The 25000-nt window shown below is 44.5% G+C and overlaps 1 protein-coding gene across 1 annotated transcript; it reads right to left on the bottom strand.

The window, feature by feature from the left end:
- Positions 1-2603: 2603 nt before the first annotated feature.
- LOC143302054 (chymotrypsin-1-like) lies at positions 2604-23691 on the bottom strand. Its single transcript, XM_076616548.1, has 7 exons — positions 23451-23691; positions 20113-20293; positions 14670-14736; positions 11338-11509; positions 7113-7252; positions 5021-5109; positions 2604-3021 (listed from the first exon to the last, which is right to left on the bottom strand). The coding sequence occupies exons 1-7, from the start codon at positions 23500-23502 to the stop codon at positions 2949-2951; spliced, it is 774 nt and encodes a 257-aa protein (XP_076472663.1). The 5' UTR covers positions 23503-23691; the 3' UTR covers positions 2604-2948.
- Between the last annotated feature and the right edge of the window lie 1309 nt (positions 23692-25000).

Below are 25000 nucleotides of genomic sequence, written 5' to 3'. Positions count from 1 at the left end.
GTCTCTCTGTGTCTGCCATGACTGTGTGGTTCAATGAGTTTGTTGTAACTGTATCCTCCACACCCCAAAAGGGGCAACAGGATTAAATTTCTTTGAATCTTTGTGTGTGTGTGTGTGTGTGGTGTGTGTGACACACACCACGTCACATTGCATGTACATATGTACATATACACGCACGCACACACGCATGCAGATGAGGAGAGACAGTGAGAGACAAACAGGAAGATATAGACACAAACGTTCATTCCTTCAGTGCACAGATTAGGAGAGACAGAGACAAACAGGAAGATATAGACACAAACGTGCATTCCTTCAGCACACAATGATATCCCAGCAAGTCCTCCTTTGCACTTCGTGTATTTATTTCAGCAAGTCTGGTCTGACACTGAATGACATGTGACGCACACAACAAACACCCTGGCTAGCACTGGCTGAATCAGAAGCTGACACGTTTTTCACGTGTGCTCAATCATTAGACTGAAAACACACTTTAATATATGAATACTGGTTTACACTAGTTACGATTTAAAAAACCTGTTTTGGCTGGAAAGGTGACGATAATACAGTCACGAACCTTTTCAACTTTCCAGAATTAATTTCAGCTGGTGAACAGTCACACTGAACTACACCGTCATAAAATGGCCAACAAATGGCAGAAATATTGAAATACTCCGTTAGGACTGGACGTCACAACTTCTGATTTAACAGAAGCTTTTGATTAACAAACAAATAAACAAAAAACCCACAAAAAAATAGGTGGGGGGTGGGAGTGTAGTTCAATTCGAACACACTTTAAAACAGAATTCAGGCGCCGTGCCAACAAAAGCCAGACTTAACAAACACTGGAGTGCACTTTTTTTTTTTTTTAATGCTGACATAGAGTTGAGAGTAGAGAGAGAAAATGAAATGAGCGAGAGAACATTCTCTCCAAGATCCCACAGACTCCAGAAGCTACCGACTCTGTCCGAGAAACGAGGGGTGGGGGGTGAGGGGGTGTGTGATGAGTGGGGTTAGAATGAACTGATGCATCATTTTTCTACCTTAACCTGATCCCTTTTTATTAGGGGGGTCGGGGGGGGAGGGGGGGGAGTGAATGGGGTTAGAATGAACTGATGCATCATTTTTCTACCTTAACCTGATCCCTTTTTATTAGGGGGGTCGGGGGGGAGGGGGGGGGGGAGTGAATGGGGTTAGAATGAACTGATGCATCATTTTTCTACCTTAACCTGATCCCTTTTTATTAGGGGGGTCGGGGGGGAGGGGGGAGTGAATGGGGTTATGGGGTTAGAGTGAACTGATGCATCATTTTTTTGGGGGTGGGGGTCTTGTTCGTTGGGATTATATTTTTCTTTTTCTTTGAAAAGTTCGTTTTTTCACCTAAGCTCCGGTTCATGTCCAGCATGCTTTGGTTTCATTCTTATTACATTCACGCACTGTGCACACACTTTCTGATCTGTCTGTACCTTCCTGAAGAGCACATTGAATACTGGATTCGCACCACAGGAAAGAAATTTGTTTTTTTTTTAAATCTTGATTTTTGTGTGTTTTTTTTTTTTACAAGTTTGTCATCTTCTGATTTTCTAAACTACGCGCTTTTGTGCACATTGGCGTCAAAACCCTCCTTGCTTGTGTAGTTAGCTAGTGGAGACTCCCTAACCCCCTGTCCTCCCCCCTTCCCCACCTGAGGACACATGAAGGAGGTGGAGACTCCTTAACCCCCCTGTCCTCCCCCCTTCCCCACCTGAGGACACATGAAGGAGGTTGAGACTCCCTAACCACCCTGTCCTCCCCCCTTCCCTACCTGAGGACACATGAAGGAGGTGGAGACTCCCTAACCCCCCTGTCCCCCCCCCCTTCCCCGCCTGAGGACACATGAAGGAGGTGGACACTTACTCGGACAGGTCCGTCCGTCGGGATGCCTGTGGCCAGAGAGATCAGAACGAGGCTGCAAAGCAGCTGCGTTCAGAAACGATGCTACAATTGGGTTACGTTCAGACACCGAGCAACGTTGGTAGTGATAGCTACAGACAATGGCAATGACACTTGGAAAACAGTGAAATGTCCACAGAAAAACAAATTCTTCATAAAAATACACTTTGACATCGCACTATAGTTTTGAAGACCGTGTCCAAAGACAACGACCAGGAAATCAAAGGAACCATAACTAACACCTCTGTCTTTCCCCTGAGCATTTTTTTCAGGACAGGAAATCAAAGGAACCAAAACCAACTCCTGTATCTTTCTCTTGATCAATTTATTTCGTTGATGTGGTTGCTCAAATCTTTAGAAACAACATCAACAACAACAAGTGGTTCAGCATCAGCTCTGGGATCCAGAAGAACCCCAGTGATTTTATCATTGGTGGCTGCCGTCTAGAATATCAATGTTGCCAAAAAACAAAAACACACACAAAAAACAATACAGGCTGAGGCTGTAAACTTTCCTCGCCCTTTGCATCATTGTGCAAAGGTTTTGTAAAGTGGTTTGCAATTCTTTATCTCTTTATTTCATTCATTTACATATTCATATATATATATATATATATATATATATATGTATTTATTTATTTATCTATTTATTTGTTAGTTAACTAGTAAGTTAGTTATAATACGCAAACGTTTTGTAACGTGGTTTACAATTCTTTATCTTTTAAAAGAATATATTTATTTGTTTATTTATATATTTATCTATTTATTCATTTATCCATCCATTTCCTGACAGGGCAAAAGCATTGTTTTCCAGGGTGGTGGTGTTGTTGGTGCTGATGAACGACGGACTGACGGGTACAGCTCACAGACATTGATGATGAGGACAGGTACAGCTCACAGACATTGATGATGAGGACAGGTACAGCTCACAGACGTTGATGATGAGGACAGGTACAGTTCACAGACGGAGATGCAGAGACTCGTAAGGACTGTGTGGTGGATGTGGGTCAGGATGCGGACTTAATCCTCGCCTTCGGCAGCCTCCTCGATCCAGTCCATGTATGACGACAAGCGAGTGAAGTAGGATGGAACGCTACAGACCAAAATCAACAATAGTTCATCGCTCAAACCTTCAGACTGCATGACAAAATCAACAATAGTTATCGCTCAAACCTTCAGACTGCATGACAAAATCAACAATAGTTCATCGCTCAAACCTTCAGACTGCATGACAAAATCAACAATAGTTATCGCTCAAACCTTCAGACTGCAAGACAAGATCAACAATAGTTATCGCTCAAACCTTCAGACTGCAAGACAAGATCAACAATAGTTATCGCTCAAACCTTCAGGTGACGAGGCAAAATTCAATAATGAATCATCGCTCAAACATTCAGATTGCAAGACAAGGTCAACAATGATTCGTCGCTCAAACATTCAGACTGCAAAACAAGATCAACAATGATTCGTCGCTAAAACATTCAGACTGCAAGTCAAGATCAACAATGATTAATTGCTCAAACATTCAGATTGCGAAACAAGATCAACAATGATTCATCGCTCAAACATTCAGACTGCGATGCAAAGCCAACAATAAGCCATCACACAATCAAGCTGCAAGACAAAATCTACAACGGTCACTAACGGAAAGGATTCTGAACAGAAAGACTATTGGTCACTAACGGAAAGGATTCTGCACAGAAAGACTATTGGTCACTAACGGAAAGCATTCTGAACAGAAAGACTATTGGTCACTAACGGAAAGCATTCTGCACAGAAAGACTATTGGTCACTAACAGAAAGGATTCTGCACAGAAAGACTATTGGTCACTAACAGAAAGGATTCTGCACAGAAAGACTGGCAGTGACTGACAGAAAGGATTATGCACAGAAAGACTGGCAGTGACTAACAGAAAGGATTATGCACAGAAAGACTGGCAGTGACTAACAGAAAGGATTCTGCACAGAAAGACTGGCAGTGACTAACAGAAAGGATTCTGCACAGAAAGACTGGCAGAAAGGATTCTGCACAGAAAGACTGGCAGTGACTGACAGAAAGGATTATGCACAGAAAGACTGGCAGTGACTAACAGAAAGGATTCTGCACAGAAAGACTGGCAGTGACTAACAGAAAGGATTCTCTAAAGAAAGACTATCAGTGACTAACAGAAAGGATTCTGCACAGAAAGACTATCAGTGACTAACAGAAAGGATTCTGCACAGAAAGACTATCAGTGACTAACAGAAAGGATTATGCACAGAAAGACTGGCAGTGACTGACAGAAAGGATTCTGCACAGAAAGACTATCAGTGACTAACAGAAAGGATTCTGCACAGAAAGACTGGCAGTGACTGACATAAAGGATTCTGCACAGAAAGACTGGCAGTGACTGACATAAAGGATTCTGCACAGAAAGACTGGCAGTGACTGACATAAAGGATTCTCTAAAGAAAGACTATCGGTGACTAACAGAAAGGATTCTGCATAAAGACTGATGGTGTTGTGGTGATTTTCTTTGTGCTTGCTGCTATTTCCTTGTCATGATATCCCATGAAATGGTGAACATATGGTCTGACCACAATGTTTTGTGATAATAACGGTAGTGATAATAATAACATTAATGATAACAATAATGATAATGATGATTATGATAATGACAACAACAATAATAACAATACCACCACCACCACCACCACTACTACCAATACTACTACTTATTATTATTATTATTGTTGTTGTTGTTGTTATTCCTCTTTGGACTTCACTAACTTTGTCCAGCAAAGTTAACAAATCTACTTAAAACAAACAAACAAAAAAACCCCCACACAATTGTAACACGGATATAGCAACTGTTGTTCTTCAAATTCTTGCGACACTGGTGTGTCATTTCACTGGGTATCAACAGTTAGGGGGTTACACTCATTTGGAGTGTTTGGCAGAGTAGGGGTTACACTCATTTGGAGTGTTTGGCAGAGTAGGGGTTACACTCATTTGGAATGTTTGGCAGAGTAGGGGTTACACTCATCTGGAATGTTTGGCAGAGTAGGGGTTACACTCATTTGGAGTGTTTGGCAGAGTACTGACTCATTACCTGCTGTCAAACCAGCATCGATTGAAGACCCATGACACCAGGCCCACTATTGTGTTGTCAGCCAACATAGCGGGGCTGCCTCCGTCTCCCTGTAACATGGATAGTCAAAGGTCACACACAGGACTGCCTGCAGAGCCCTGCAGTATGGACGGTCAGTGGTCATACACAGGGCTGCCTCTGTCTCCCTGCAACATGGATAGTCATAGGACTTGCTGCAGAGCCCTGCAGTATGGATAGTTAGTGGTTATACACAGGGCTGCCTCTGTCTCCCTGCAACATGGATAGTCATAGGACTTGCTGCAGAGCCCTGCAGTATGGATAGTCAGCAGCCATACACAGGACTGCATCTGTCTCCCTGCAACATGGATAGTCATAGGACTTGCTGTAGACCCCTGCAGTATGGATAGTCAGCAGCCATACACAGGACTGCATCTGTCTCCCTGCAACATGGATAGTCATAGGACTTGCTGTAGACCCCTGCAGTATGGATAGTCAGCAGCCATACACAGGACTGCATCTGTCTCCCTGCAACATGGATAGTCAAAGGACTTGCTGTAGAGCCCTGCAGTATGGACAGCCAGCAGCCATACACAGGACTGCCTCTGTCTCCCTGCAACATTGATAGTCAAAGGTCACACATGTGACTGCCTGCATAGCCCTGCAGTTTGGATAGGCAGTGATCTTGCATGTGACTGTCTGCATAGCCCCACAGTATGGATAGTCAGCAGCCATACACAGGGCTGCCTCCGTCTCCTTGCAACATGGATAGTCAAAGGTCACACCCAGGGCCACCTGCACAGCCCTGCAGTATGGATAGTCAGAGGTCATACACATGATTATCTCCATCTCTCTGCAACATGGATAGTAAAGGGTCAGAAAACACACTGCTGCTGCAGCTTCTCCCTCTTGTGACTAGGTCAGTACACAACACATTTTAGCGTCATTCACACATGAAGTCGTGTAATAACAATAATAATGATGATGATAATGATAATAATAATAATAATAATGATAACAATGATTATCTATATAGCATTAAATCTTGTGCAGACAAATCAAAGTGCTTTCACACCAGTCAGTCAAATCCATGCGTAACCCTAAACTGGGGAAAAACTGAAAACAAGGAAGAGGCAGGAGAAGGAGGCTGTGTGGGAGGAGGTGGGTTTTAAGGAAGTACACATACAAACACGTACGCATGTGTGAAGCACGCACGCACACACGCAAACACACACACAAACAAACAAACAACTAACAGAGGGTGGATAATTTGACAAGCACAACATTGTTACATCAACCAAGGCAAGACGTGATCAAAATCATGCACTGTGTTCGTCAAACATTTATCCAGTTGAAACAAAAAGTGCTCAACTAGCGCGGACCACTCACAAAAAATATTTATTCATGTGAAATATGTCAAACAAAAAGTGTTCAGATAGCACAGATCACTTACAAAACAACAACAGCAAACAAAAAAACCCTTATCCACGTGAAAGATGTGAAAAACATACAGTGCTGAGATAACACAGATCACTCACAATAAACCCTTATCCATGTGAAAGATGTGAAAAACATACAGTGCTGAGATAACACAGATCACTCACAATAAACACTTATCCACGTGAAAGATGTGAAAAACATACAGTGCTGAGATAACACAGATCACTCACAATAAACCCTTATCCATGTGAAATATGTGAAAAACAAACAGTGCTGAGATAACACAGATCACTCACAATAAACCCTTATTCATGTGAAAGATGTCAAAAAAGAAAAAGTGCTCACTCACGCACACAAAAAGACCCAACTTATCCATGTGAAAGATGTGAAAAACAAAATAGCACAGATCACACAACACACACACACACACACACAAAAGACAGAAAAAAGGAAAGCTTTATTTATGTGACAGATGTGAAAAACGAAAAGTGTTCAGATAGCATGAATCACTCACAAAAAACAAACACTTATTCATGTGAAAGATGTCTAAAACAAACAGTGCTCAGAGAGAGAGCACAGATAGCTCACAAAAAAACCCTTATTTATGTGAAAGATATTAAAAACAGAAAGTGCTCAGAGAGCACAGATCACTCACAAAACAAACTGCCTCATAGTTGCTCGGGCTCAACAGACACATCTGTGTGTCAGCGTCGTAATCCAGAGAGTAAGAGCTGCAAACACCGTCGGGCTGGATCATCAGCGCCACTTCCACTGGCTGTCCATAGCCCAGCCACCCTGTCACAAACAACACCGGTGTGATAGCGCACAATGCACCCCCCCCCCTCCCGCCCCCACCCACCTCGACCCTCCAAGTTAACCCCGTGAAGTCTTCTTCTTCTTTCCGTTACACGACCAACATCGACTTGCCGATGACTCTGTCGTGGTTCATGCATGCTGGGTATTTTCGGGTATTTAACGTGCGTATTTGATCTTCTTCGTGCGTATACACACGAAGGGGGTTCAGGCACTAGCAGGTCTGCACACATGTTGACCTGGGAGATCGGAAAAATCTCCACCCTTTACCCACCAGGCGCCGTTACCGTGATTCGAACCCGGGACCCTTAGATTGAAAGTCCAACGCTTAAACCACTCGGCTATTGCGCCTGTCATCCTGGTGAAGGCCTGAAATGACTGCAGTGGGCAGTTAGCCTGAAATGACTGCAGTGGACAGTTAGCCTGAAATGACTGCAGTGGGCAGTTAGCCCCACTGGTCTCAAAAGCGGTGGATAGCCCATGCCTTCTTTGAGCCCCTTTGCTAACTGAAGCCAGTGGAAGTGTTGAATCAGCCATTATGCTACTCATGAAAGTACAGTGCGAAGCAGTTACTTCATATACTTATGCAGCCAGTCGCTCAGTTGGCCTGAAATGACTGCAGTGGACAGTTAGCCTGAAATGACTGCAGTGGGCAGTTAGCCTGAAATGACTGCAGTGGGCAGTTAGCCCCACTGGTCTCAAAAGCGGTGGATAGCCCATGCCTTCTTTGAGCCCCTTTGCTAACTGAAGCCAGTGGAAGTGTTGAATCAGCCATTATGCTACTCATGAAAGTACAGTGCGAAGCAGTTACTTCATATACTTATGCAGCCAGTCGCTCAGTTGGCTACGGTGACTGCTTAACGGCAAGCTTTCGCTTGCTCGCGGCGTTAGTTAAGCTGACATTCCTGTGTGTGCCTCCACAGCATATTTGCGCTACGTGTCATTGCACTGTTTTCCTGTTGTAACTTTGGTTAATAAACCATTGGCAGATATCGATCAAGACACAACATTTGGTATGTCATGGGAGCATACATAACGCGACTTATATCGAAGATACATGGTTAGAGTTCAGAAACTACCACCACTTTGCAGACGACTTCTCAACGGTCTGACAGCCGGGTACAAGTGTCAGTATTGCGTCCAGTTGGCTCAAGCTTTCCTAGCCAAAGAGCTATCCATCTATTTTTAGATCAGTGCGTTAGCCCGCAAAAGGTTTAACCCTGGTCCTGAAATGACTGTAGCGGGCAGTCAGCCTGCAAAAGGTTTAACCCTGGTCCTGAAATGACTGTAGCGGGCAGTCAGCCTGCAAAAGGTTTAACCCTGGTCCTGAAATGACTGTAGCGGGCAGTCAGCCGGCAAGAGGTTCAACTCTGGTCCTGAAATGACTGTAGCGGGCAGTCAGCCTGCAAGAGGTTCAACCCTGGTCCTGAAATGACTGTAGCGGGCAGTCAGCCTGCAAAAGGTTCAACTCTGGTCCTGAAATGACTGTAGCGGGCAGTCAGCCTGCAAGAGGTTCAACCCTGGTCCTGAAATGACTGTAGCGGGCAGTCAGCCTGCAAAAGGTTCAACTCTGGTCCTGAAATGACTGTAGCGGGCAGTCAGCCTGCAAGAGGTTCAACTCTGGTCCTGAAATGACTGTAGCGGGCAGTCAGCCTGCAAAAGGTTCAACTCTGGTCCTGAAATGACTGTAGCGGGCAGTCAGCCTGCAAGAGGTTCAACTCTGGTCCTGAAATGACTGTAGCGGGCAGTCAGCCTGCAAGAGGTTCAACTCTGGTCCTGAAATGACTGTAGCGGGCAGTCAGCCTGCAAGAGGTTCAACTCTGGTCCTGAAATGACTGTAGCGGGCAGTCAGCCTGCAAAAGGTTCAACTCTGGTCCTGAAATGACTGTAGCGGGCAGTCAGCCTGCAAAAGGTTCAACTCTGGTCCTGAAATGACTGTAGCGGGCAGTCACTGGAAGAGGTTCAACTCTGGTCCTGAAATGACTGTAGCGGGCAGTCACTGCAAGAGGTTCAACTCTGGTCCTGAAATGACTGTAGCGGGCAGTCAGCCTGCAAGAGGTTCAACCCTTGTGCTTCTTACCAGCCGCCGTGGCGAAGTGGTTAGCGTCGCGGACTGACGGCTGGGAGGACGCGGGTTCGAATCCCAGCGGAGGTGGGTTTTTCGCCCCATGGCCGGCTCCTACCCAGAGTTGAGTGTGCTGTGGGCTTAAATGGGGAGACTGGGACCATACAGTCAAGTGTCATCCACTTCAAGGATATGTCTTTGGGTGTGTTGCTCTAATTACTTGACCAACACTGCAGTGACAAAACAAAAAAAAACCCCTTGTGCTTCTACTTCTTCTTCGTTCGTGATCCAACGTTCACTCGTATGTACACGAGTGGGCGTTTACGTGTATGACCGTTTTTACCCCGCCATTTAGGCAGCTATACTCCGTTTTCGGGGGTGTGCATGCTGGGTATCTTCTTGTTTCCATAACCCACCGAACGCTGACAATGGATCACATGATCTTCAACGTGCATGTTTGATCTTCTGTTTGCGAATACACACGAAGGGGGTTCAGGCACAAGCAGATCTGCACATATGCTGACCTGGGAGATCGGAAAAATCTCCACTCTTCACCCACCTGGCGCCATTACCGAGATTCGAACCCGGGACAATCAGATTGAAAGTCAAACGCTTTAACCACTCGGCTATTGTGCCCGTCATTCATCCTGGCACAGGCCTTAAATGACTGCTGTGGCCAGTTAACCCGTAAATGGTTCAACCCTTGTGCTGAAATCTTCCACAACTCAAAAATTAGGTTTTTGTCTGGTCCAATAGAATGCACAGGTTAGTACCATTGTTAGTGAGGAGAAAACAGGATGGGGGCAGCCCCCAGCACTCCTCCGTCATGGTCCGGGAAGCAGTTCATGAAGTCAGTGAGGGCTGCTGTCTTTTCCATGTTTGGTTGTATGTTCGCTTGCGTGTTTGTGTTGTGTTTGTGTGTGTGTGTTTTGTTTGTTTGTTTTGTTTTTGTTTTGTGTGTGTGTGTGTGTGTGTGTGTGTGTGTGTGTGTGTGTGTGTGTGTGTGTGTTGTTTTCTGCTTTTTTGTAACCGAAACGAAACGTAATTAACTTGACCAGGGCAATGTATTTTTCAAGTATTCCCTGTTTTTCTTCCTCATATAAACACTTCATTTTCTTCTTCTTCGCCATCTTCTTGGGCAAGCAAATGCACATGCTTTTTTTTTGCTTTTTTTTTTAAACCAAGTCGTGACAGAGTATGTGCCATTTCCAAACTCACTAGAGGATGTCACCCGAGCTAAGACTTTATCACACACACAACCCCCCCCTCCCCCAACACACACACACAAAGAAACACACACACATACGCCTACACACGCACACACACACACACACACAGACACACACACACACACTCACGCACACTTGCAGACAAACTAATCGAAAGAGGTGTTGCGATGATGACGATGGAATATTGAGCCCTGGTCAACATGATTGTGAAAGATGTCAAGGACCGAGGAACCATGTCTCTTATTTATACTGGATGCATTGCCTGAATGCACTAAAAGCTGCAGGATAAGCTCTAAACGAACACCACCTTATTATCATCATTGTTATTATTATTATTGTTATTATCATTATAATTTTTATCATCATTATCATCATCATCACCATCATCATCAGTATCATCATCATCATCACCAGCAACAGTAGCAGCAGCAACAGTAGTAGTAGCAGCAGCAGCAGCAGCAGCAACAGTAGCAGCAGCAGCAGCAGCAGCAGTATTAATGGTGCCAGTGACAACGTGAGGGATACAGTCCGCATAGAAAGCGAGAGAATCTGAGCACACTGGTTCGAATCACACCGGCAGTCGCCTGTATTTTCTCGCCCTCCGCTAGACCTTAAGTAGTGGTCTGGACGCTAGTCATTCGGATGAGATGATAAACCGAGGTCTTGTGTGCAGCATGCATTCAGCGCACGTAAAAGAACCAACGGCAACAAAAGTGTTGTCCCTGGCAAAATCATGTAGCAAAATTCACTTCGATACAAATACAAATACATACCGGTATTACGACCAATGACGTAGACATAGTCCTGGAGCAGGTCGTCATCGTCAATGTCATCGTCAGGGAGAATGGCCATCTGACAGTAGTCGGACATATCAAAGGGCTCAGCCAGCTTCAGTAGAGCCACGTCGTTGAACGGCAAGAAATCCACCTCAGTAAAGTTCGGGTGCTGGGGATGGGAGACAGAAAAAAGAATAAAAAGCAAAAAAATACAGGGGATGGAGAAATAATCAAGAAAAAAACAACAACAACAAAAACGACACAAACAAACAACAACAACAAAACAGCACCAACTGCAACAGTTTCAGTTGAGGTGTCAAAGCATGCATACTGATCCATATACGCTATAACACATCTGCTTTAAAAAAACAACAAAAAAACCCAACAACATATATGTACACACATATATATAAATATATATATATTTTTTGTTTTGAGTCAATGCCTGATCTTCGCATAGATCCAACGCACTGATCGTGCCTTGAGACCCTGTTCCATGTTTGTGTGAAACGTTAACATAAAAAGAAAAAAAAAAGAAGAAATAAAATCATATTTAAAAAAAAACCCTTAACGAGAGAGGCAAGGCCTTCAAGACTAACTTGTGGTATGAAAAAAACGACGAGAGAAAAAAAAAGTCATGCACAATCATCATGGGTAATATGGTTAAAAGATACACTGATGTGACCTTTACCTTTGACACAGAATTTTACACAGCATTGGTATACCATGTTGTATGAAAATCGGAAAAAAACCAAACTTCTTATTTATGACCTTCTGGGGCTTCACATTTTCCTAGGGGAGTCATGTTGTGACCTTGATCTTTGACTTTTGTTTCTTTTCATGGTTTCGCTTTCACCACAAGTAATCTTTTTTACCAAGTCTGCCAAAGATTACATAGCAGACCTCTCTCGCAGAAATATTTCCTATTGATATCAGATGCCAGGTTGTGACCTTGACCTTTAACCTCTGATTTTGAATTTCTCTGGGGATCATACTGTACCCATAACCAGTCAGAAGATCAAAGAAGATAAGATTTGGGGCACACCACGGTCTTTATCTTACTTTTTGTTTGCCGTAGTCCTCTGATCCTGATTACCACACCAATATAAAGGGGTGACTTTAAAGGTCTCATTCATTCCTACCACCCTGTCAAGTTCGTTTCCTGTGCTAGTTTATCACACACACACACACACACACACACACATAAAGGTATATATATATGTATGTGTGTGTGTATGTGTGTGTGTGTGAGAGTAGCCAAGCGCTAGGCTGGCTTCACTGTTTACCACAACAGCAACAGTAGACACCGTTTTCGCAACTGACTTGCCGGTCTACAACGACTCGCACAGAATGTGTGACGCCATTCCCGGTTTGAATGCAAATCCTCTTTTAGACAAAGGCTCCAATCATTTATTAGATCAAGTGTCTGTATCATTCACTGTAATATTATATTTGTTGTGCTTACACACACACTTTAATCAGCTAGAAGCTTACTTGATTTCAGTTGCATGGTTCGTCAGTCTAAAGATTTCAACTGACGCAAAGCTTACGTCATTTTGCCTCGCCACACATCACTCTATTACCAGCATGGTAATCAATTGGGTGAGCTGACATCTGTGTTTCTGACGCAGGGTATTTAATTAATATCTCTTTTTTCGGATCAGTAAACTGCAAGTATTATATACTGGCAGAATCGTCGCAATTCCATCTTTAAATCTGTTTCATTTATGTTTGCCTACGTTAAACTGTTTTAACGCAGTTTGTTAGTTTCAGCGACGAGCTTGCTAAAACTGACCCTTTTCAGGTGACTTAAATTAAGATTATAAATTCATCTTAGATAATCAACATTTCATTTTATACTCATTAGAAAGTAGGTGTTGAGCTCTTTCTTTTGCGACCTATCCGACGTAAATCGGTTCAGGAATAATTTAGAAATATATTATTGAACACCTTGTAAGAAACACACTTCTTATCAGAATTAGCTTGATTTGAGCCGATCTGTTTCGCAGCACACGCGATTGTCTTTGCAGTCTGCTTAACTTGCATAATGATACAGAGTGGGTGATCAGTGGTCACTTTTCTACCTGGTCAGTCATCATATATATATATATATATGTGTGTGTGTGTGTGTGTGTGTGTGTGTGTGTGTGTGTGTGTGAACATGTGTGTGTTGTATTTGTAAACATGTGTGTGTGTATACATTGTGTGTGTGTGTGTGTGTGTGTGTGTGTGTGTGTGTGTGTGTGTGTGTGTGCAGAGAGAGAGAGAGAGAGAGAGAGAGAGAGAGAGAGAGACAGAGAGAGAGAGACGCATGTAACATATATACGTACACCCATACTTCCCATTATAATCATGATAATAATGATGATAATGATAATAATGATAATCATTTCGCGCTGAATCTTGTGCAGAGACAAACCAAACCGCTTTCGCACCAGTCAATCACACGCATGCATAACTCTCAAACTGGAGAAACTGAAGACAAGAAAGAGGCAGGGAAGGGAGGCTATTTTGGGAAGAGGTGGGTTTTAAGGCCAGACGTGAAAGAGTTGAGTGCGGAGACTTGACGAAGCGAAAGAGTAAGTTCATTCCAAATGCAAGGTCCAGAGACAGAGAAAGAACGGCGGCCGGCAGTGGAGTGTTTGAATCTGGGTATGCGTAAACAGAGTGGATCCGAAGCCGATCGTAGAGAACGAGATGGAGTGTAGAGGTGAAGTCAGCCACAGATTTGTACACACATTTATAACATAGAGTACTGATCTTGTACTTTATTCTGTGTGAGACAGGGAGCCAATGGAGATGTTGCAAAAGAGGAGTGATGTGCTCAGATCTTTTCATTCTGAGGACGAGTCGGGCAGCATAGTTTTGTATGCGCTGACGGGACAGAATGGATGAAGCAGGCAATCCAGACAACAGATAGTTACAGTAGTCAATACGAGAGAGAATGAGAGAAAGGACAAGTCTGTATGTTGCGTCGGTGGACAGATATTTCTGAAGGGGACTGATGCGCTGCAACTGACAGCAGCAGGATTGACGTGCCTGACTGATATTCTTTTGCGTTGACAGTGTGTTGTCAAGGACAACGCCGAGGTTCCTGACTGAGCTGGAAAGGGGGATGGATGTACTGTCACGTTTGACTGTGTCACTGTGATGGAAGATAGTTTTTGTTTAGTTCCAATGATCATTGCTTCAGTTTTGTCAGCGTTCAATTGTTACTTATTTCATCTAGTTTTGAATGCAATGGAGAAACCATTGATCATACAGCTCTCACTTTGCTGTTGCATACGTACACACGTACATAAACAAACAGTGTAGACAGACACACTCACCAGGATGATTTCCTCAATAGCTCTGTGTTGAGGACCGCCGCACCGTGCAGTGAGATATCCGGTTACACTGAAATTGACCACAAAGAAACATAGTTTTACAACTTCCGTATTTCAGCAATATACATGATACAAATAAAGAAACATAGTTTTGCAACTTCCGTATTTCAGCAATATACATGATACAAATAAAGAAACATAGTTTTGCAACTTCCGTATTTCAGCAATATACATGATACAAAGAAACCAATGTTGGTTAAGACAGTGTTTGATAATCTTTCATGTTCTTCATCACTGTCATCACCTTACTCATCAACATCAGAACGTTCTGTTTGAAGCAGTTCCAGAACTTTCAACGCTGTAAAACGTTGGCTTTGTCGCCTGATTTGTCTGTTTTGTAACTGGGAAGAAACTGGGTCAGACGCCATTGTTGACACGCACTGTTCACGTGTACATATCACCTCGAAAAATACTCTGCTGCTCGGGAACCCAGTGACATACTCTGCATTTATTGATTGCAGTGGAAAGTGGAAAGGTCAATTAAGTTTTTGTTAGCTTATAACGCCTTTATGGAAATTAGGGGCAACTCAAAGAATCAGAAATTTTTAAGGCTTCAAAAAGGATATGGATACATCTGGGCAGAGTTGTACTGCTTGAATCTTGTTTTTATATGTTTTTTTTAATGATCGAAATTGGTTTACTTATGGGTATAGTTGCCAAAACAATTGACATTGACATAAAACAACTTTAAGACGTGCTTTCATTTTGTCTGGGACAACAACAACAAAACAAGATAAAATGAGTGTCTGCGGTGTGTGACGCAGAAAACGGAGGAACAGGAGTACCTAATGTTCAGGCTTTTAGGCAAGCACTGGAGTGATGGCTGTATTAAGAAAGATAAGGAACATTAATACAGATGCAATGGTTTCAACTCAAACTCTGTCATAGAATTTTAGTGTCGATTAATATTTCTAAAATGGACGATACTGAAAACGATAGATGTAATTCTTGTGACACTGAAAAAGATGCAGTGCAACAATATTTGTGGTTTTGCCAAGTTATACGATTGTTCTGGCTTCAGCTCGAAAATAAGATGAAAGACAAAAAATATGTGGAAATTGTGAAAGTTGTTCTTCAGCCTCGAGGTTATCGTATCTGGTACTGATGAAAAAACGAAACGAGGCAGCTCTCTTTTTTCGTAGACAGATGCAGAAGTAAGAAGGTCAAACCAGTTTTACACGCATGTATTACTGAACTATATGAAAAAAAGTACACAATAGAAAAACAGATATATGTAAAGGAAATGCATTATCACGATTTTTTGCCAACACTCAGCTTATAATATAGACTGACATAAGCTTATAGTTGTGCCAGCAGCAAAGTGAGAGCTGCATTATCAATGGTTTCTCCATTGCAATAGGAAATCATTTACAGCTTAGTCTTTTGTGAAGGACTATGACTCTCAATCTAGGAGGCAAAGTTGCACTGGCTCTTAGTGCTGCAGCCTAAGGGGCTAGTTGGCCTTTGGGAATCATCCCCAACGCCGACTGTCCTTAAACCCTCTTGGCCGAGAGAGTGGGGACGTAACTTGGGCAAGACTCTCTCCACTATAATCAAATATTCTAGCCCAGATAGTCGGGACAGCAGTTACCTCCTCTGCTGTTCTTTTTATATTTTTGAAAAGCTATTGAGAAGTCGTAGATAATCATATGGCATTGTACCTGTAGTAGAACTGCCAATATGTACCTTTAGTTAAGAACTGAGGCGTCATGTTCTACACGTTATTCTACGTTTGTTTAGTGTTGTTTGTTTGTTGAAATACCCTTGCAGAGCGTAGTCAAACGGTACATGCAATGCATTGCTCACTGTGTCGTAAATTGACATTCTGTTACATTAGTGTGACAGCACCTCCTGGGAAGGCGTGATTGGGAAGCATGGGGTTGGCAACTGTAACAGCAATGGTCAGCTACTTCTCCAGATATGTGTCGAGCACGACCTTCTTGTCACAAACACCGTCTTCTGCCTCCCTACCCGTAACAGGACGTCATGGATGCATCCTCGCTCTGTGCATTGACATCTCATTGACTTTGTCATCGTCAGGAAGAGGAACAGGCAGGACGTACGAGTCACGAAGGCCATGTGCGGCGCCGAGTGCTGGACAGACCACCGCCTTATCGTCTCCAAACTCAACCTCCGCATCCAGCCCAAGAGACGGCCTCAGGGCATGAAAGCACCCAAACAAGCTGGAGCTAGGCAACATCAAGCAGAGCTTTGCTGACATCCTGGAGGAACGCCTTGGGTCCACCGTGCTGGACAACCAGAATGTGGAGGCAGCATAGGGCGCACTGCATGAGACGGTGTACAACACCGCCATGGAGTGCCTGGATCCTTCTGCCAGGAAGCACAAAGACTGGTTTGATGAGAACTGCACTGAGATCAAGCAGCTACTGGAAGACAAACGCCAAGCCTACAGAGCTCACACTGAAGATCCCAAGTCACAGTCAAAGAAAGACATACTGAAAAGCGCACGCAGCACCATCCAGCTGAAGCTGCGGCAGTGCAGGATTCCTGGTTGAGCAACAAAGCTGATGTGATCCAGGGCTTTGCAGACAGGAACATGAAGAACTTCTATAACGGCCTGAAAGAAGTCTACGGTCCCACCACCTCCGGATCTGCTCCACTCCTCAGTGCTGATGGTTCTACCCTAATCACTGACAAGGACGGAATCCTTGAGAGATGGGCTGAACACTTTGACAGCGTACTGAACCGCCCTTCCACCATCAATGATGAAGCCTATCGACCGACTCCCCCAGGTGCCAGTCAGTGAGTCGTTGGATGCCATTCCAACTTTGGAGGAGACCCAGAAAGCTATCCGTCTTCTATCCAATGGCAAATCCCCTGGCTCAGACTCCATTCCAGCTGAGGTCTACAAAGAAGGTGGCATGGCGCTGACTGAGAAGCTTCATCAGCTGTTCCAGCTCATCTGGCAGCATGAGGCAGTTCCACAGGACTTCAAAGACGCTTCCATCATACACCTGTACAAGCGCAAAGGAAATCGTCAGGCCTATGAAAACCATCGTGGAATATCCCTGCTGTCCGTTGCAGGCAAAACTCTGGCCAGAGTGCTACTCAACCATCTCATAGTGCACCTTGAGCAAGGTCTCCTACCAGAGAGCCAGTGTGGCTTCCAGAAAGAACGCAGGACTATCGACATGGTGTTTGCTGCCAAGCAGCTCTAGGAGAAGTGTCAGGAACAGAACGCCGACCTTTACTCCACCTATGTCGATCTGACCAAGGCCTTCGATACTGTTAGCAGAGATGGCCTTTGGAGAATCATGGCGAAGTACGGCTGTCCCAGAAAGTTCATCACCATCATACGGCAACTACACGATGGGATGCTGGCCCGAGTCCAAGACAACGGAGAGACTTCAGAACCATTCCCTGTCTCCAACGGAGTCAAGCAAGGGTGTGTTCTTGCCCCCACCCTGTTCAGTCTCATGTTTTCAGCCATGCTGACAGATGCCTTCGGAGACGCTGACATAGGCATTGGCATCAGGTACCGCACAGATGGCTCACTCTTCAACCTCAGGAGGCTTCAAGCAAAAACAAAGGTGAGGACAGACACCGTCAACGACTTCCTGTTTGCTGATGACTGTGCTCTCAACGCTGCCTCCAAAGCTGACATGCAACACAGCGTCGACAGGTTCTCTGCTGCCTGTGACAACTTTGGCTTCACAATCAGCACAAAGAAGACTGAGGTGATGCACCAGCCAGCTCCAGGAAAGCCTTACGTTGAACCAAACATCTTCATCAACGGGCAACGACTGAATGCGGTGGACAAGTTCACATACCTGGGCAGTACACTCTCTCGCACAGTTGTCATCGACGACGAGGTGAATGCCAGGCTCGCCAAAGCCAGCGTTGCCTTCGGCAGACTCCATAAGAACGTTTGGAACAGGAGAGGCATCACCCTGGAGATGAAGCTCAAAGTATACAAGGCCATAGTTCTCACCACACTGCTCTATGGATGTGAATCATGGACGGTCTACACACGCCACGCCAAAACTTCTCGGCATAAAGTGGCAAGAGAAGATCCCTGACACAGAGGTGCTAACTCGTGCAAACTTGCCCAGCATCTACACCATCTTGATGCAGGCCCAGCTGCGCTGGGCAGGCCATGTAGTTCGCATGCCAGACCATCGGCTCCCCAAGAAACTGCTGTACGGCGAACTCCAACATGGCAAGCGCTCCCGTGGACGCCAAAAGAAGCGCTTCAAAGACACTCTGAGAGCTTCTCTGAAGGCCTTCAACATCAGCCACGACACATGGGAGCTGAATGCAATGGACAGACCAAAGTGGCGTTCAGCTGTCCACAAAGGCGCCAAATCCTTTGAGGCCAACAGAATTGCTGCAGCAGAGCATCGCAGACAGGCCAGGAAAAGCAGTGCCAGCAAGTCCCCAACAGCTGCCACCATCCCCTGTCCACACTGCGTCAGAACCTTCCGGGCGCGGATTGGCCTGACCAGTCATCTGCACACCCACAGAGCCCAACCCACCCACCTCCAGGATGACTAGATGGTCCTCGTCGATCCCGACGGACGAACCACACACATATATAGAGGAAATGTCATGGTGTTCAAGACAAAATATAGCCTGTATTAGAAAATAATAATTGACATAAATAAAACAGAAAGGTGGATGAACAAATGAATATAAATCAATAAATCAATCAATAGATGAAACAAAAGGGAGACATGGTGCTCAGGGGTTCAACACATGGAGGAGGCCTGCCGAGACAGCACGAAGCAGCAGACAGGCAGCAGTGGGCATCATTGGTGACGACATCATGTGTCACAGTGGGCATCATTGGTGACATCATGTGTCACAGTGGGCATCATTGGTGACGACATCATGTGTCACAGTGGGCATCATTGGTGACATCATGTGTCACAGTGGGCATCATTGGTGACCTCATGTGTCACAGTGGGCATCATTGGTGACGACCTCATGTGTCACAGTGGGCATCACTGGTGACGACCTCATGTGTCACAGTGGGCATCATTGGTGACCTCATGTGTCACAGTGGGCATCATTGGTGACGACCTCATGTGTCACAGGGCTCGAAGCAGTGTACTTTCTTTTTTCTTTGCACATTCAACATTAATTCTGTTTTCTAATTTTATCTTTGTATATTTGCACATCCACTTTTTACAAAGTTGTATTGGAGTTTTTATTTTGGAACTAATATTTCTTAACTGTGTTAAATTAGAATATATATCTATGGTTGCTTTTAAAAATGTGATGCATTTAGAACAGAAACTGCTATTCAAGAAGAAGAAGAACAACAACAACAACGACAACAACAAGAACAACAACAAGACGAAGAAGAAGAAGAAGGAGAAGAAGAACAACAACAACAGCTAGAACGAGAGGTAGAGCAGCGTACACATTGTCATAGCAGTGAGCCACTGTGATGACGGTGCTTTCGTCATAGAGGACGCCAGGACAATGGTGGAAGGAGCCATGAATCACCTCCACATAGAACGGGTAAAGGCTGAAGTCCGTGATGGAATACCCTCCCAGCAACCTGTCCTCCTTCTCCATACTGGCTGGGGCTGTGCTGACGTCTGCACACACACACACACACACACACACACAAATACACACACACACACATCCACACACACACATGTGGAGACGTAAAGCAGACGTGTACAAGGACAGAAAGACACCTCTCTCTCTCTCTCTCTCTGTCTCTATATCTGTGCCCCCGTTTCACCCTCTCTGTGTGTCTCTCTTACTCTCTGTATATGTATATATATACACACACACACACACACACACATACATACGTATATATATGTTTATACACACGCAGAAGATCAAATACGCACGTTAAAGATCCCGTAATCCTTGTCAACGTTCGGTGGGTTATGGAAACAAGAACATACCCACCATGCACACCCCCGAAAACGGAGTATGGTTGCCTACATATCAGGGTAAAAACGGTCATACACGTAAAAGCCCACTCGTGTACATAAGAGTGAACGTGGGAGTTGCAGCCCACGAAGGAAGAAGGAAGAAAGAAGAAGAAGTATACTGAGCACGGTGGTCAGCATTGACAGCCAAACAGCACTGACTCCGGGAAAGTGTCGTGTACAGCAGACTTTACTTGGATCTCCGAAGAGATGCTATCCACCACTGGTTGACGAAATTAAGGATACACTGATAGTGAAGATCTCCAAAGAGATGCTATCCACCACTGGTTGGTGAAATTAAGGATACACTGATAGTGAAGATCTCCAAAGAGATGCTATCCACCACTGGTTGACGAAATTAAGGATACACTGATAGTGAAGATCTCCAAAGAGATGCTATCCACCACTGGTTGGTGAAATTAAGGATATACTAATAGTGAAGATCTCCGAAGAGATGCTATCCACCACTGGTTGACGAAATTAAGGATATACTGACAGTGAAGGAAAACAAGTGCGGATAACAACCAAACAACCCTTCCAATATTCAAATAACATGGCAACAATATATATTGTATATAAAAAAAAAGGGGGAAATGTGAAATTGATGACCGACATCCTTCACAGACTGCAGTTGGGGGCCATTTGAATTCTCTCTGAGGGAGAGAACCAGTTATATGCCGATATGACTGCATTTATGTACCCTGTGGAGTCCTCAGCCATCCCGACATTGGCAGTGAACTAGCATCCCCTGTGTCATGTCAAATGTTCAAGTCTAGTGTTCTCAATCAAAGCCAGAAAAGTCATAATCCAATGACTTCAAAAAAGCAGTCCATGATGGATTTATATGTCTATACTTTAGTCAGAAAAGTCATAACCCAATGACTTAAAAAAAGCAGTCCATGATGGATTTATATGTCTATACTTTGGAACTCCATATGAATACTATATTATTCAAATGACTTTGAACTCTTTCCTCCAAAGCGGCCAGGATTCAGAGCAAACCACTTATGACACACTGAGTTAAGAATCCAGTCGACCAATGGCTTACCTAATATAAAACAATAGTTAAATCCTTGGACTTACAACTGTAGAGGTTGCAAAGATTTTTCACTCCTTTAAAAAAAAAATCACGGTGTTTCTTTGAAAACCTTTGAATTCCTATCATCATTTCTCTGAAGAAGATTTTGAGCAATGAATGGAAGGTCTTTGACTGGGATGGCATACTCCCGTTAGGGACCGTATTCAAGAGACCATCGTGTCCACGGGTAAATGTGTACCTGCGGGTAATCTGCCTGAGGCAAGGCAAACTTGTAAGCAGTATCCGGTATTCAGGAACACGAGAGCCTACCCACGGGTCAATAAACCCATAAGCAATTTACCATTATTATCTGCCAAAGGTGACTGCCCACGAAGCAGAGGTAAATATGGCGGATCCTTTTGTGTTTTTGTTGAGGGAAAACCGGCGTGCTTTGCGGATAGCACGTGTTTTGCGAACTCTCTGACTGCTCTGAACTGTGGTGCTGTGCGAAGTAAAAGAACATGCACAGAAGGGAATCACCGGGATTTTAATCATTGACGATGGTTTAGCTGCCTGAGTGCACAGTGCATGTCTTGAATATGAAGATAACTTAACCTTCATGTTAAACTATACCCATGGGTCTGTACCATGTCGAAGATAACTTGCCCTGAGGTAAAATGACTGTTGTCTTGAATACGGCCCTAGGTGGGCACAATTTCTGTCTCTGTTTCCAGGGGGCGCTAAAGCCTGTGGACCAACCCATTCATGCAACACATCTGCTTTTCTTTCTTTTTCTATTTTTCCTGTTTATTGTTAAAGGAAGTTGGTCCCCTCCCTGTTTATTGTTAAAGGAAGCTGGTGCCCTCCCTGTTTATTGTTAAAGGAAGCTGGTCCCCTCCCTGTTTATTGTTAAAGGAAGCTGGTGCCCTCCCTGTTGTTAAAGGAAGCTGGTGCCCTCCCTGTTTATTGTTAAAGGAAGCTGGTGCCCTCCCTGTTTATTGTTAAAGGAAGTTGGTCCCCTCCCTGTTTATTGTTAAAGGAAGCTGGTGCCCTCCCTGTTTATTGTTAAAGGAAGCTGGTGCCCTCCCTGTTGTTAAAGGAAGCTGGTCCCCTCCCTGTTTATTGTTAAAGGAAGCTGGTCCCCTCCCTGTTGTTAAAGGAAGCTGGTGCCCTCCCTGTTGTTAAAGGAAGCTGGTGCCCTCCCTGTTTATTGTTAAAGGAAGCTGGTGCCCTCCCTGTTTATTGTTAAAGGAAGCTGGTGCCCTCCCTGTTGTTAAAGGAAGCTGGTGCCCTCCCTGTTTATTGTTAAAGGAAGCTGGTGCCCTCCCTGCTGTTAAAGAAGCTGGTGCCCTCCCTGTTTATTGTTAAAGGAAGCTGGTGCCCTCCCTGTTTATTGTTAAAGGAAGCTGGTCCCCTCCCTGTTTATTGTTAAAGGAAGCTGGTCCCCTCCCTGTTTATTGTTAAAGGAAGCTGGTCCCCTCCCTGTTTATTGTTAAAGGAAGCTGGTGTCTGACCCACAATAAACCCCAAAGTGCTGTTTGGGCTTTATATCAATTCAACTGAATTCAATTCAAAGTATTTTATTGTCTGCTTCAATCAATTAAAACAGAAAAAAAAAAGATTTCGGCTCATTCAACTGTTCTGTATCTCTCTTTCTGTATTTCACTGTCTTTGTCTCTCTGTCTGTCTGTTTCTCTTTCTCCCCCTCTCTTTGTAACACACACACACACACACACACACACACACACATATATATATATATATATATGCTAGCCCTGTCCTACTCACCACAGACCCACACAGACAGGAGGACAGCAGCAGAAAACCACAGCGATCTCATGGCGGAAGAGCGGTGAACTGAACGAATTACTGTCAATGGACAAAACGATCCCAAAACTTTGGAGGAGGAGACGCCTCGTAGCTGGCTGTTCTCGTTCAAGCAACGAAGATACACACCCGGCTGTAGAAGTCCAAGTCACTCAGCACTGCTGCTACTGCTAGCTCAGCGAAGAAGAGACGTTGCTGGAGAAGGATGCTGGCGCGGGTTATATGCTGAGCAGAGTCGTGCTGAAGCCAGGACCTTCGTCACGATGGCGTGGGCTATCTGCTCTGGCCGATCACTGTCACGCGCGCGCGCCATCTGTCCCCACGTGATGGAGCAAGCACGTGGTCTCCGTGTTGATAGAATCCCCCACGCTTGGGTCGTGATGATGGGCTGACAGATTGAAGGGCTGGCGTACTGACGCCGCTGGGATAATAATAAAACAACAACAACCAGCAAGAAACAGTGGACCATACAGTACCTGGGACAGAATTGGGTAGCAGTGTGTGTGTGTGTGTGTGTGTGTGTGTGCGCGCGCGCGCGCGCGCGCGTGTGCACGCGCACAGGATTTCCTATATTTTGTTTTCTATTATTTTGACGACTATGACAGATGACGGGGGTGATGACGATGTTGCCATGGGGCCCGTTTAGGTTTGGGTTCACCTGACAAGACTGTTTCTTTTTCACATCATTATCCTGTCCTGGCGTCCACCAGACTGAGAGATACACACACCTGCAGTGTTGGTCAGGAATTTGAGCTACACTCCCAAAGACTCCATGAAGTGGATGACCCTGCACTGTATGGTTCCTTCTTCCCATCTAATGATAATGATAATAATGATAATGATAATAATGATGATAATGATAAGTAGTTTTAGTATTTATATGGCGCTGAATCTTATACAGAGACAAATCAAAGCGCTTTCAAACCAGTCAATCACGCACATGCATGACTCTAAACTGGAAAAAACTGAAGACAAGGAAGAGGCAGGGAAGAGAGGCTATCTTGGGAAGAGGTGGGTTTTAAGGCCATACTTGAAAGAGCTGAATGCGAAGACCTGACGAAGCGAAAGAGGAAGTTCATTCCAAATGCAAGGTCCATAGACAGAAAAAACGGCCAACAGTGGAGTGTTTGAATCTGGGTATGCGTAAACAGAGTGGATCCGAAGCCGATTGTAGAGAGCGAGATGGAGTGTAGAGGTGAAGGCAGCCACAGAGATAGGAAGGGGCAGATTTGTGACTACATTTATAACATGGAGTGCTGATCTTATACTTTATTCTGTGTTAGACAGGGAGCCAATGGAGATATTGCAATTGAAGAGTGATGTGCTCAGATCTTTTCTTTCTGAGAACAAGTCCGGCAGCAGAGTTTTGTGTGCACTGAAGGGACTGAATGGATGAAACAGGCAAACCAGGCAATAGAGAGTTACATTGAGTAGTAAAGAGGCAAACCATATAATAGAGAGTTACATTCAGTAGTCAAGAGGCAAACCAGACAATAGAGAGTTAGTCAGTA

The sequence above is a fragment of the Babylonia areolata genome, chromosome 28 (assembly GCF_041734735.1).
Source record: "Babylonia areolata isolate BAREFJ2019XMU chromosome 28, ASM4173473v1, whole genome shotgun sequence".
In the NCBI taxonomy this organism is placed as follows: Eukaryota; Metazoa; Mollusca; class Gastropoda; order Neogastropoda; family Buccinidae; genus Babylonia; species Babylonia areolata.
Note: the sequence above shows the minus strand (reverse complement) of the source record. Positions and strands in the feature narration are given on the sequence as shown.